This window comes from Solea solea, chromosome 12 (genome assembly GCF_958295425.1).
Source record: "Solea solea chromosome 12, fSolSol10.1, whole genome shotgun sequence".
NCBI classification, from domain to species: Eukaryota; Metazoa; Chordata; class Actinopteri; order Pleuronectiformes; family Soleidae; genus Solea; species Solea solea.
The window spans coordinates 22831287-22846281 of record NC_081145.1 but is presented as its reverse complement, the minus strand read 5'-3'; the positions used below and the strand labels follow the sequence as shown (position 1 = coordinate 22846281).

General features: G+C 39.7%; 1 protein-coding gene across 9 annotated transcripts in view; it reads right to left on the bottom strand.

Annotated features, from left to right (window-relative positions):
• LOC131469916 (suppressor of tumorigenicity 7 protein homolog) overlaps window positions 1-14995 on the bottom strand; it is a 47558-nt gene that overhangs the window by 19617 nt on the left and 12946 nt on the right. For 5 of the 9 annotated variants that reach the window (XM_058645343.1, XM_058645341.1, XM_058645344.1 and 2 more), the window contains exon 2: window positions 13335-13370. The exons of 1 other annotated variant lie outside the window; for it this stretch is intronic. In XM_058645343.1, coding sequence (XP_058501326.1) covers window positions 13335-13356 — 22 coding nt within the window. In that variant the 5' untranslated portion in view covers window positions 13357-13370. Of the gene's footprint in view, window positions 1-5796; window positions 6020-10731; window positions 10793-13334; window positions 14017-14995 lie in introns of those variants that run through there. 3 more of the 9 variants (XM_058645342.1, XM_058645349.1, XM_058645346.1) reach the window with 3 other exon arrangements.

The window sequence follows — 14995 nt, the reverse complement described above, 5'->3', positions numbered from 1 at the left end:
TACAGGAGAAGACATGGATATTGTTCCTTGGGGGCTTTTTTGTTGTTTTAATCAGCCCACTGATGGTGGCTATAGCCAGGCTTTGGTAAAATCCTTGTGACTCACACTTGCATGGTTCTGCACAACAGATTTGCAGCAGAAACCACACATTTATACATACAAGCTTATGTATATATAGCTGCTGGTTGTACACATGTCCCTCACGCACCTAGGGTGAATGACATCATTTAGTTAAAACAATTCTATAAAAGACTGACATAATTTAGTTACTATATATGAAACTGAGTGAAGCAACAAATCCTCATGGATCTGGACATGGATTACAAGTAAAAATTGCAGCCAAACTTTTAACCTAAAATTCACCAGTAAGTAACACATCTACAAGTGAAATCTAAAATGTCTGACAAATTGCTTTAACACCACAATTTATCCATTTGGGCAGTGATTAGTTCCTAAAGGGTGACTTATTTGCAAAGCATCAAATATTCATGTTTGTGAAATTGCTAGATTGAGATTAACAGCTTGAGTCTCAGCTCCAAATTTACTGATTTAAAAAAAATAATGGATGAGACTCTTTCTCATCTACTCCTTTTAGTCATTGCTGGGATTATTCAGACTGGTGACCTCCCCCCACCCCCCACCACCACGTTGATTTCCCTTCCTCTTTGGCTGAGCTTTCTCTCCTGTGAACAGCCAGAACGCATGTTGGGGGATAAAGTGATGAATTGAAGGGACAAATTCTAACAGACAAGACTCGGGACTAAATGTCACCGGAGACAACAGGAGATGTGACCTTTCGTGAAGCGGGAATGGTTGACAGACTGCTGGCCTGACTGGAATGATAAAAGACACCCACCGAGAAGCATGTGAACACACACACATACATTCAAACATACAAACCCACTCATGAATGCACGGTCACACATGAGGATAACTGAAAGTCTCTTTCATTACATATTAAAGAAATTGACCTCAAGGTATGAAAAGGTTGTTCTCTATAATGAGATTAGAGCCCTTTAGTGGTGTCACAGATCAGAAAACTAATCCAGGTATCATAATTTCACCTGCAGCTGTGGGTATACACACGAGTGTCATGTCACTCTTTATACCAAATTCAATTTTATTTTGAATGTGGGGCATAAAGTTCATGTTTGAGCTGCAATGACCTGTTCAAAAATGCATGCTGCAGTCTTATAGACTCTTTGAAGTAGTACCCCTAAGGATCCACCATAAGGTCAGCATGTGACAGTGACTATTTTTTTGTCTCATCTGAAAGAATGTTCATTTGAAAGTTCACCTTCATGCAGTGTCCAGTTTTGAGAGGATCTATCCATTTTCGCCCAGCATTTCATTTTCTTTTCTTTGAGCACTAGGACAGTGAACACCGAGTAAAAACACTTTATGTTTTGACAGTTTCATACCTGAATGTATTAATTTAATTAGCAGGAATAGCTAAATGTAGCAGCAAATCCATTCTGTTGTACATGTGATTCCATTCAGTATAGATATATGTTAGAAGGACCAACTTGTGATGTGGAAATATGAAAATAAACTGCAATAACTGATATTATTGAATTGCAACACATATAACTTAATTGTGGGAAAAAAGCAAATCATTCCAGGCCTAATTGGAAGAGAGAGTCCATGGTTGAGAGCAATGAAAATATAGTCAAATATATAAAACCACAAGTAAAAATCCCCACATGAAAAATTCCTCTTTGCGCAGTGATTTTGTAGTACAGTATATTGCATGCTTTGCGTGCCCATGTTCCGTTTGTTACAATAATGACCAGCTCACTTCACATCATCACAACCAGAACTTGTATTTATTTATTTAATCATTGGACAACTTTTGCAGTCAGTGGCTGTGTGAAGTGTCCTGCATTGTTTTTAAGTTGCCAAACTGCAAGTTAAAACATCCCTTAGTTGTTGTTTATTTTTAACTTCAATCAATTGTGCTGTGATCAAAAAGCATGAGGCCAAATCTCCATAGGAAATTGCTTACAACCATCGCTGTTAATGTACCATAGCAGCTAAGCCAACAACGTATTAGCAGTAGGACTTGAGTGTTACTGTGATGACAACAGCCGTCTTTCATTTGCTCACACATGGAGCTCTAATGTGTGTCATTACAAAGTCTCACAAAACGACATTACAGTGTTGTAAAACCCTCGACTACATGTTTATTTAGTTTCTTTTCTCATGTCTTTTAGTTATGGAGTGCAAACAAGGGCTTTTTCACACCTCAGTAAACGTTAAGATGGACAGCTACTGTACAAAGTGGTGCCAGAGATATTTTATAACCTACTTGTTGCACCCTTCAAATTCCTGTGCACACAGCAATCCTTCATTAATTCCATTATTGTAATATAATACAAAGAATTTGTAATAAGAACATGTGAGTAACACAATCCAAAAGGCTGTTGCTCTTGTAGGTGCTGCTACATTCTAATGTCAGTTGCAAAGCTTCTCTGGCTCAGCTGCTCATGCCTGAAATTTGGCCCTTTGGTTGGGCCAACGAGGGAGCACCCCATAGCCAGACTACCTCTGCTGACCTTTGAGCGAGTGAGAGAGAGTGAGAAAGAGAGTAGCCAACATCTGCTACAGCAGCAATTGATTGCAAGCTAGTGTAAAGCACTGATATTAATATGGTATATGTTGTTGTCTGTGTCCATGTGGGGGCTTTAAAGGACGGTATGCATCTCATGTATCAAGAAGTAAATGTAACATGATAAGAGGAATTTGACCAGCTATATGTAGCTGTGGGTCAGGAGACAGATGGTGTCGTCCACAAATCGGAGGTTCAATCTCCAGCTCTGCCAGAATCCTTAGGCAAGACACTGGATCTATGTTTGCATGTGTGTATGTGAATATCTAAAATCTGTGGATGTAAATTGAATGTGTCTTTGTGTTTGAAGTGCATTGATGATTTCTGGTGACTTTTAAAAGAGAACATTTGGATGCTGCATCCCATATGTTAAAATGTGTTTCTGTTAAGGAATACTATCAGACTGGACTCGGGACCGAACATTTGTGTGTAATCACCACAAATTCAGGGGTGGGCAGGGACAAGAAGTGTTTATCCCTTCTACCTGCAAAATGAGAGGACTTTTTGTGGGTGCTTCTTTGTGTTCTGAGTGCAACTCCAACCTGTTTACAGCCACCTCAATTTACAAGCGCAATATTGCTTTTGCCACTGTCTGTCTTGGCATAAAATAAATCACTTCCTACATACAGTCCTGGAATCTCACCAGGCGACACAAGAGCTTAACACCGCTATACTGAGAAAGAGTTGTGTGAAGCTGCTAGACGTAATTACCCATTACCCATGTGACAATAGTTTGAATATAGCAGATATTCATTTATAATTAGAAAGTAGGAATGATAATCGATTAAACTATTTTGATCATCAATGAATTGGTTTGAGCTGTGTTTTTTTTTAGGATTAAAACAAGCTGTCTGATTTTTCAGCTTCTTTATTGTGAATATTTTCTGGTTTCTTTGCTCCATATAACAAAGAGATCATTAAAACGGAATTATTTTGGTTTGTGGACAAAACAAGACATTTGCGACCATCATCGTTTCCAGGTTAGGAAAACACCAATCAACACTTTTCAACAACAAACCGATAAATCGAGAAATAGTCAACAGATTAATCCATTATGAAAATAGGAGGTGGTGATAACCATTTACTTATTGTGAATGTGATTAGGTGTCAAAACTGGATCAAATATTGGGGAAAAAAGTCTGATACAGTCCATCAATGCTAAATATGACAAATTCTTCCCTAAGGGTCGGCATAATGCTGCTAAGAGAGATGTCCTCCAACACTGAGTAGGACGTGAAATGTCTTCAACGCAGTTAGAGCATTATTTTATTTTTAAATGGCTGGTTAAAGATAGGAGGAAAATGCAACAGCGCAAATGTGTTCTTAACAGCTACTGTGTATAAAAGAGCTAAAAGACTATATCAGTATCAAAGACGATATCGGTATCAATAAGAATTCCAGGTTGTGATCTTGGCATTGGTATTCAGCTTTCCCAAGTACGACAAGCTATGAATGAATGTCTTCTTAAAAGTGTTTTGTTTTTGTTTTAAGTGGTTTTCTTTTTCATATGAACAAAGAACAGATGAGCGCCAGGACAATTACAATGGCAAAGCAATTCTTATGTCTAAGAATAATATACAGGTATAATAGAGCATAACAAAGATAGGTGCAGTCCACAGAGCATAGCAGACATATTCTGATGAACAGACTGCAAGTATTAGGAGTGTCTGAATTTGTGGCAGTCCCATTTTTCCCAGTATTTCTCTCCTTTCTACTTTTGAAGTCACAATGGAAAAGTCAATGTCTTCATGTTGTGGATTGAGTTTATAATATTTCTAAAGAGCTTCAAGGTGGGAAGATTTCAGCTGAAGCCAACATATGGTAATTGCTTTTTCACTTGCAACCAAGAATATCCATAGCAGATATTTGTCTCTTCTACAGAGGTTTTCGGGGAATTTTTCCAAGACATATGGAGATAAAGAAAAAATGTAAATGAATTGTTCAACTTCTTTCCATAAAGTTTTCAAATTTGGACAAGAACAAAACACATGGAAATAGTCTGCAGAGACAGCTCCACACTCCCTCCAGCAAGAGAACTGTGAACCACTTATTCTTGATTTCTGATTTAGAAGTAACAAAAAATATTTTTCAATATTCTTAGCTTCCCCAGACCATGACATAAATCCCCTGAAATATTCATCCATATACTTAACAATGGCATTTGGTCTCAACCTGGTCACAAATTGAAGTTACGGGACTAACAAACAGCAGCAAAAGGTCAACCTAGCAGAGCAGGAAATCAATCAAACTTGGTGATACGTTGCATAAGATAAGGCTGAACATCCTAATTTAGAATCTGTGCCTGCTACAAAGTACGTCTTCGTGTATTTAATAATTTATCAATGTGAGTTGCTTTAATTTATGGCTGCAAGTGAAGAACATAATGTTTTGTTTTCTGGTTCTCCCCATCTTTCATGATGTGCCTGGGGTGTACTCTAAATTAAGTAAAATAAACAAATGGTTTATTGATTCCAAAAAAAAAAAAAACACTGGATTTTCAGTATATGTCAATAAACTGAGTGGAAAAAAGAAAGAACAGAATGAATGGAGAAAGCTTAAGTGAACAACAAAGATATTGTACAAAATCCTGCAAAAGCTGACAATCTGTCAAATGACATTTGAGTGTTTAATGATTTTCTATATCCACAGAGAATAAAAGAAAAACAGGCATATGGGACATCAACAGAAAACAAATAAGTCTGCTGCTCCCTCTTCGCTACCATATGTAAACACAGATATCTGCTAAAGCTAGTGACTACCTCAAACTGACACAGAAGACAGAAATTAACACGCGCACACACACACACACACACACACACACACACACACACACACACACACACACACACACACACACACACACACACACACACACACACACACACACACACACACACACACACACACACACACACACACACACACACACACACACACACACACACACACACACACACACACACACACACACACACACACACACACACACACACACAAAACAGCCAGCAGGCCTTCGCCCACGCACTGAGTAAACCATCCACTTCATGAATATCAATACAAAATGTACAGGGCCACCTGCTGTACACAATACAAAGGCCATTTGCAAGGGAAAAGATCAGAAACACAGCTACCATACAGTCCCTGTCTACACACAACAGCAGACCACATAAAGCCGGCACATTACTTACCCTCCATTCCCCTGAAACAGCCACTAGAGCCACCAACACTCCAATAAGGCCTTGAATTAAGATATTGTTGGCAAAGACGAGGTGAAAGCAGGATTTTATTTTTGTCCCTCTGCTCCACCACAAATCAAAATCCTGTTGCTCCACTGACATCCACATCCATAAAGCACTCTAAGCAGTAGCTAGCAGTCCTTCATAGGCACATTTACTCGTAAGGGCCACTTGCATGGCTTCCTTATTTTGATTTCGATTGGCTGAAGTGTGTGAGTGACAGCAGCCCAACACAATTGTGAGCCAGCTCTGTCCTGCTCTCACTCTAGTAACCCAGCAGAATAAGTGTGTGTGTGGGGGGGGGGTCTGTAGATACGAGTCCAGCCAATCAATACAAAAGATTTTAATGAAGGAGGCAGGGGCGGAGTGCTCCTTTGCCTCCTCTTGCCGAGGTAACCATGACAACCCACCAAATGACCCTACAGGAAAATGGATGCTCAGTGTAGATTTAGATTTAGTGATAACCAAGAATGAGTCCACCAGTCCTGTGATATCTGTAATGTTAGAAAAAAAAAATCAGATAGACCTCCTAAAATATATTCTCGTGGGAATTAATAGCAATTCGGAAGACTGGGTAATATGTCCAAGATGGTTATCAGGATAAAAAAAACATTATTTTTTTTAAATCAGTCAGTACTGAAAATGATTGTGAGAAATGTCTATTTATGTTCCTGAATTTGAAGTTGAATACACCAGTAAATTGTGGATTTGAACAGAGAAACATTTCACACAAGTATTATAATCTCTGCATGTGAATATGCATAATCTGTAGGAGAGGGGAAAAGAGTCTGGATCCATCAACTTTCTGTTTTTCCATTTCTATTTAAGCCAATCATGTTTGAAAAGGCTGCAGGTAAACATTCCTTGTGAAGCAGGAAACACTGACTGACTGAAATGCGTTGGATGTTGCCTTTTTAAATCAATCTACATACACATTTATATAGCCATTAAAAAAAAATAAACATCATATTCTGTCTGCACAGGAAGCCCAAAAATATTGACCACGGACCCCAAAGGTTTGCTGGGTTTATTAATGATTAATACATCATGAACTTTGGTTTAGGGCTTCAATTGATTATCAATTACTAAATTACTAGCCAACCATTTTAAAGATGAGGTTGAGGACTTTTCTGATGTTAATGTTTTCTGTTTTTTTTTTGTTCCTCTACAAAAATAAACTAAAGATCTTAGAAAGATATTATTAAAGAAAATGATATTGCTTTCAAACATCTACTACGACTTCTACTATTACGAGCATCATTGGCGGATTAGAAGGTGAAGTGCCGTTCTCTAGAGCCTCTGTACAGAGAGGCTGAAACATTACCGTTTGCTTTCACCCAACAGAGAATTTCCCACTTGCTGCTCTGATTAGATGAGTGAGTGACCTTGTGGTCACAATGCACTCTGTTAGTTTCTTCAGCTTGCTAACATAGTAGAGAAGGAGGACGGAAGAAAGCCCAGTAAAATTAAATGGCTGACAAGGTTAGCTGCAGTTTTATGTTAGTGTTTGAGCATGATGATGACAAATGCAGTGATTCCCTCCATGAGTTCCCACTGAACTGATTTCATTAAAGCCGTGTGCTTCCTTCAAGATCCACAAAGAAGAATTATCACACAGTGGCAGACTTCACTCATGACATACTCCTGAATGGCATGAGTGACAGTACTGTTATCTATACGGCTGAGAGTGCGATTACAATCACACAGAGGAAGTACACTCAAAACCCTTAGCCTCAGTTTTACCGTTCAATCAGAAGTCCAGGTGTTTACACCAATAATTCAACAAGAACTTACACTGTAAACCAGCAGCTGTTTAATTAACACCTGAACAACAACATACACCATCAAATTAGTCTCTGTGATTTGTTTATAGAGGGCCTACAGCAGATTAGTCATTTTCTTTGTTTTTTCAGGCCCCCTTTTGTTGTAAATTCATTTCTTAACCAACAGAGGGTCCAACTTATCAAACTGATTAACTGATACCAGTCAGAGGCATATTATATTATTACTCGTGCCGAGTTCTCAGATGCTTTATCATCACTGCTGTCAGGCCTCTTATCTACGATATTGATGGAGGAAAGGATTACCAAAGATGACTATCAATTTTCAAGAACTAAGATGTACTGGGAGCTCTCTTGATTTTATTTTTTCAAAATGCCAGTTCCAAGCTTGTGTGCCGACATTGGCCGTTTTAATATTTGGGCATTCCAATAACAAACATTATTTTACTTCCTGGCTTTATTTTTTGATCTACATTAAAAATGTACTCTCGATGAAATCCTCCAATATCCATAATAAATGAGGGGAGTGTGCCGACACTGAATTTAAGAGCAACAGAATGATCTCACTGCCTTTGGTTCTGGCCATGTCTATGATCATTAAACTCAAGAGTCTGAGCTCTGTTACTGTTGGCACCGGCTGTGCATCGCTGTCAAGTTATGGATGGAAGCAGAAAATGGCCTGGGAGCCAGTATTCACAAACCTTCTTAGATCCATATATGGAGAGACTGAGTAACCGAGTAAAACGACTAAAAATTATGTAAAACCATTCCCAGGTTTTCTATAAATTATAGAAGTCTGAGCACTGTGGTCCAACTACAGTACATGGCTAAGCACTGATAACACAGGACAAGATCAAATAAAACAACCCATTTGCCAGATGTAATTTCTTTGAAAAAACAAAAACAAAAAAGAAACAGGGCAGGCCACTGCCCAGTTTCATCCAACTGCCCATAAACATGCAAAGTTTAATTGAACACTCTAAATTCACCGTAGGTGTGAATACAAGAGTGAATGGTTGTGAGTCTTTGTGACGGACTGGCAACCTGTCCGGGGAGAACCCCGCCGTTTACCCTATGTCAGCTGGGATCTCCTGCATCCCCCCTGTGATACTCATGATAAATGAACGAATTAATGAATGAATGAATGGATGAAAAAGAAAACAGGGCTTAAATTGGACTTTTGGCAAAGCATAGCTGACAGGGCTGATGAGTGCCCTTCTGCTGTTTTACAGAAACAAACAGTGATGGTTTGAGAAAGCTTTGTGGTTAACATAATCCACTAAGGCATTAAAAGATCAACTCCACTCCACTTTTAATATTTCTTTAGATTTTTATAAGGTTTGCTGAAATACTGTGTAAACATCCTCCATTCTAAAGCTGTTCTTTGTTACCATATCCTCAGTAGTGTTCTTTGAATTGTATCCTAACCTATGACACAACCTATTCTTTATGTCAATATGAGCAAATTATTCAACAATGATGGTTCACTGAAACGTGATATATTAATGGTGAAGATACTATAAATAGCAACAGAATATCAAACGCTTTCCAGAAGGATGCTGTGCAGTATCAAGAATGGGAACATCTTAAGTATGGATATCTCCTATCAGAAACGGGAAAATCTCCACCTTAAACTGAATGATCGGTTACATCACAGCTTCTACATCAAGCATCTGTGTTTGGTGTTTTTAGTTCTGTAATGATCCATGACATAATGTTCTTTTTTATAAAAAAACAAAAAAACAATCGCTTTCCTTTTGGCTTGCTCAACTTCCAGCCACTATATGAACTGAAGATACAAAAATAGCAATAGTCAGCAGTTACCACAGAAACCAAATCGTTCTCCCATTCTTATGGGGGTTACCACAGCAACAGAGACAGCTGGTTGCTGTCAGGGAGCTGTTTGGCTTTTATCGAATGGCCATTGTCGGTTAGCACCTCATTCTGCTCTTACCCAGTGCAGCAGGGTTAGCAAACACAACCTGGAGATTCCCCAGCAAGATCATTCAAAGCCCATTAGAGGGGGCTTATTGCTGCATTTAAAGATGATTCGATCCAAATATATCCAGCTTACAAAACATTACGGTCAGGGGTAAAAAAAGGACTTACACAATGTGGGAGTGATATGAGGTATGACCCGCAGCAATGCACACACACTCAAAATCTCAAAACCTCTTATCATAAGGCATGGAGTTGACCAACAGACGTTAATCTGACACAGATTTAGTCTGGTCTAAAGTTATCATTTATCATTTGTATCATTTGGCTCTGAGGCATGGGCCTGGGACACCCAATGATATGCTTCTATTAGATGAACTGGACTTAATGATTTCAAACACAAACTGATGTAACTGTCCAGCTAACGTACAAACGGTTTATCTCGCAGGAAGTCAGCAAACCAATGCATTCAGAAAGCATTCTGACCACTTCACTGTTTTTTAAATTATGCTTTTTTGGTGCTAAACTAATTTCTCAATCCTCAGCAAGTGGAAGCTATAGGAAATTTATTTAAAAGAAAAAAATGCTTCTGTCACTGTTTGTTGTGTACTAATGATAATGTTAAAATGACTTTTAAAAGGGGAAGAAAAAGAAATCAATACCACTTTAGACAAAAATAAATCTCATACTACACAGGAAAGTGCATGTAGTACTGTCCTCCACTTTGATAAAGTGATACAGCATAAAGGTATTTAAAATAACATTTGCTTTTGTTCATAGGGCAGAGAACTATTTTGGGAAGTTGAAAATTAGAGTTGACCGAGAGTTGATGTTTTACAGTAACTGTAGCCAAAGTTATTTGTGTATTTCTTTTTTCTCACTGTATAAAAGGAGAAACATGTTTTAAGTGGTTCCCCTGACTTTTAACTACTCCACCATTTGCCACAATGACAAAGGGAGAACAGAGTCCTCCCTGAAAGTGCACATTTCTCTACAAACATGAACACCAATCCAAACTGTCAACTTCAGCACATAGGCTGATAGAAGCTGCCTTATTGTTTTCAGTACTGCAATAACTGTTCACATGCTTGTCTCGAAAGGACTGTGGCTGAGGCTGAGAATAAGAGCAGCGGTTGGGAACTCTGGAGAAATAAAAGTGAGTGCTTACCCTGGCTCTACTTGAGACCAGATTTGGCTTCAGTGCAACACTGTGACACAACAAAGGTACAGGTTCAGCCTCTTGCTCAGTGGCACAGTATGCTCTGGGGGCCAGAGAAGTTAAAAGTGAATGACCTGACCAACATGACAGCAAAATATCACGGTTTTTAAAGTATCATAATGACAAAAAAAGTAACAAGAAAAACACTCAAAGACCACAAATCACTGCCAAGTACACACAAGCACCATGTTCATCAACATCCATTTTTTTTCTATATCTGAACTGAAATGACCACCAACATCTAACAATTTGTTCCTTGCAACAACGTACATCCCCAGAAATGTACAGAGTCATGTGACTGAAACACATTAGAATCCCTAACAACACTTTTTGGAGGGAAGTGACACTGCCTCATACAAAAACTGTTAAAAATGTGTCTGAGGTCATTAACTGATGCAGTGTTGTCGATTTGGATATAAATGTGGATCTGAGCTGATTTCGGGCCAAGTAATTCCAATGAAATGGCCTATAAAAAGAAGCCACACTTACCCATGAGTGTTTCACACTTTAATGGACATTGGGTTTTTGCACCATTCTGTCTTATGGCAGCCTAAAAAATGCATGAGATTGCATGAAGCTGCACGGATGAAAAAATACCATCAAATACCACTAATACTATTATTAATACTATTCAGCCATGTCCTCGCATCAACTGGAAATCATTTCTATCTGCTTAAGCATATAACACAAAATTAAGTGAAGCACAATATTAGTTTAAGGAACTCTGACTTACTTATCAATGGGGGCTGACAAATTTAACATAACCTATATGCAAGAGATTAGTCATAGTCTGTGATCATTTGCCAAACAGTATTTATCACATTTATCTTTCAGCAGTTCAAAACAAAACAGAGCAATAATACACACTATAGTTACATCATACAAACTGTTAATCATTGGTTCACACTCGTTCATCTGTGTAGTGTGTGCAGTGTACAGTGCATCAGTGATACCATTATTATACAAAATCCTGCACAGCAAAGTGTGCACAAAACAAAGGGTGAAACTTTCAGCCTTATGCAAGGGCAGGAGGGCAGACTACAACCTGCTGTAGCTTCTGTGTTAATTGGCACAGGAGGTTTGCACTTATCTGTAGATGAAACAAGTGGGGAGCATCTTTTTTTATTCTTTGTATTTATTTTAAATACGTAATTGATTCATTTTACTCAGCAGCTGTTCATTTTTGTTGTTCTTCTATCAAATAAATGTTCAATATCCTAGAGGCAGCTTAAATGGCAAACATTAAAACAGAAGCATACACACAAATCTGAGAAATCTCAACCCACACACTGTGACATGTTATTAATTATAAATAAACAATTTCAAGTGGTGATGTAACAATTACAAAATCTGCAATAAACATGTTTTCTAAAGTTCACGTTGTGCTTGGTAAATATGTTCATCCAGCAGACAGGAAACACTGAGGACAAGCTGCTGTCAACTAGAGATCATGAAAGTGTGAAGCTTGACCCTCAAATGACCTCAGAATTTGGCAAGAATTCAAAATGGACACAAAACCTGAGTCGGGTTTTGGTGATATCTTAGATGTGATCCGTAGCCGGCAGTATTTCCCGAAAGATCCACAGCACTGCCACTCAGGTGCACTATTTTTTTTTTATAAACAAAAGATTTAAAACTCAACTGCTTAGTTGGGACAAGCTGCATGGCAGCTCTCCGTCACCATAATGGACAGCATGCTAACACACCACAGCCTGTGCAGAACACATGCTGACTCTGAGCTGACATCAAAACAATAAGATACTTTTGGCTGTGACCATGTGGCCATGATAAAATCAATAAGATTGGCTCAGACTCCTGTGAAGCATCAAGCAGGTAGTGGAGTGACCCATAATGGTATTGATCAAAGTGAAAGGTTTTCTTGTAAGAGAAGGGTAGAGGGGACCCACCTACACATCAGCACTACTATTCTTGGGGAGGTTAGGAGCTGCACAGTGTCCAAATACACACGTGCACACAGACATACACCTCAGCAATATGCTATGTTAGCTTTAGTAGCATCTGTGGCTGGAAAAACTATCGAGACCAAACGGCGGTCTGACAGAAGCAGAGGAAGAAGACGAGGGATGCTGATGCTACTGGAAAGGCTGCAACTCTGAGAAAAGCATCCATCTTCTGATTCACACACACAAATATGCATACATATACACTTCAAACAGTATTCAGCCTGCAGGCATTACACTGAAGAGGACTGAAAACACACAGGCAGAAAATAACCATGTATTTATACACACGCACACACATTAAGGCTGAGAGTGAAAGAATGCAAGACAGGCAGTAAGCTCAGCGTGAACAGCGAGCTGGTAGTTTCCACCCTCTGTGCTAAAATGGTAGAGCCCACATTTCTATCCATGCAATCTGCCACCAGCAACCATGGAGGCAAAACAGGAAGAAGGTGAGGAGACTAGAGGAGGGATGGAGGAATGGAGGAAACCCGACAATGTCCTTTTCCTCCTCTTCTTCAGACAGAACACACAAATAAACATAAATAGACATGAACATAGAGGAGGCGGGAGGATGGTGGTGGTACTTACATGAGGACTCTGTGCCGAACATGGCTGGGCCGGGAGCTGTGATGGACAGAGAGGAAAAGGAAGACGAGGTGGAGAAGGAGGAAAGAGAGGAGAGAGAAAGGGGAGGGTGATGGGGGAAGAGAGAGAGAGAGAGAGAGAGAGAGGTTGATGAACAGGCAGCTACACAGCAGGGGTCTTCAAAGCAACACAATGCAGCCAGCCAGCCGTCACTGCCTCCCAGACGTCCAGATGCCCTCGCTTCGCTCTCCGTCACTGCTTTAAAAGCCCTCCTCCTCACACGCGCGTGCACACAGCCCAGCAACAAAAATAATAATATTACTAAAAAAAAAAAAACATGAGGCCTTATGGAGTGATAAAAGATGTGAAATAAAAAAAAAAGCCTTCACTGCCAAGAAAACCTGTGGTCAAATCCAGATAGGAAAATGAGGCTGAATGTGGCTTGATATCGCATCTCTGTCTGCAGTCTATATCCTCCTGCACATCCTCTCCTCTCTGTCACTCTCTCACTTCTCATCGCACTGTAGGATTTAATCATTGGGGGTGGGGGAGAGATTGGGAGAGGGAGAACGAGGGAGAGGCTTTTCCAAGGAGAAGAGAGAAAACAGGGGGCTGAAAAACTCAAATTATGTTGAAGAGCTGCTGCTGCTGCAGCCGCTGTGAGACAATAGCAACGCAAACAGAAGATAGTGACGTCAGGATGGGGGTGGGGGGAAGGTGCTGTAAAAAGACTGACCAGCTACTGCTGCTAGATGGAAGATGGAGAGAAGGACAGAGAGGGCGGAAAGAGGGTAAGGTGAGAAAAGGAGAAGGTGTCACGGGGAAAAGAGAATGAAGGAAAAAAAGAGGGTGCATAGGACAGAAAAGGAGCCATGGAAGGGCAAATGTGGCATGAAAAAAGGAGGGAAAAGAGGGGAAGATGTGCTAAAGGAGTAAAGGAGGTAGAGAAAGGGGCAAAGGCAAAGGTGGTAAAATAGAGAAAAACAGAAAGGGACTGGGGGCAGATACAAAGGGGGAGGAGGATGGCAGCTGGAGCTGAGGGACATTGGAGAAAAAAAAAAGAGGAGAGGAAAGCAGGCCAATCAAAAATTTGTGTACACACGCACACACACAGAAGCAGTAAGGGGGCAGGGGGCTGCAGTCTGTCAGTTTGACAAATTGAAATACAGTATGAGGCAAAGCATTGGAGACTGATGTGTGTTTACCTGCTGTGTTTACATAAAACACACATGCAAACACACACACACACACACACACACACACAGGCACACGCGCGCGCGCGCACACACACACACACACACACACCTGGCCATCAGGGAGGCAGAAAACACATTTTATGATGCAATTGCAATATCATCAAACAAACCATAGATCACTAGAGACATTTCAGATGAAATGTTTCCTCCGCAACTCATGTCTGAGCTTAAGTGAACAGTTAACAACATATGGATTGAATTGTTAAAAATCATAGAACAATGTGAGCAGTAAAAATTGATCAATCTCTCTCTTTTTTAACTAATGAGTTAACAAAACACCTTAGTTTAGGTTTTTTGAAGTGTGGTTCATTGGAAAGCTTAAATTTCCAATGGTGCTGCTTGGAAACCTGAGCTCTGGTCAACATCTACTACACACAGCACAAGCAAAGCAAAGCAATGGACCCACAG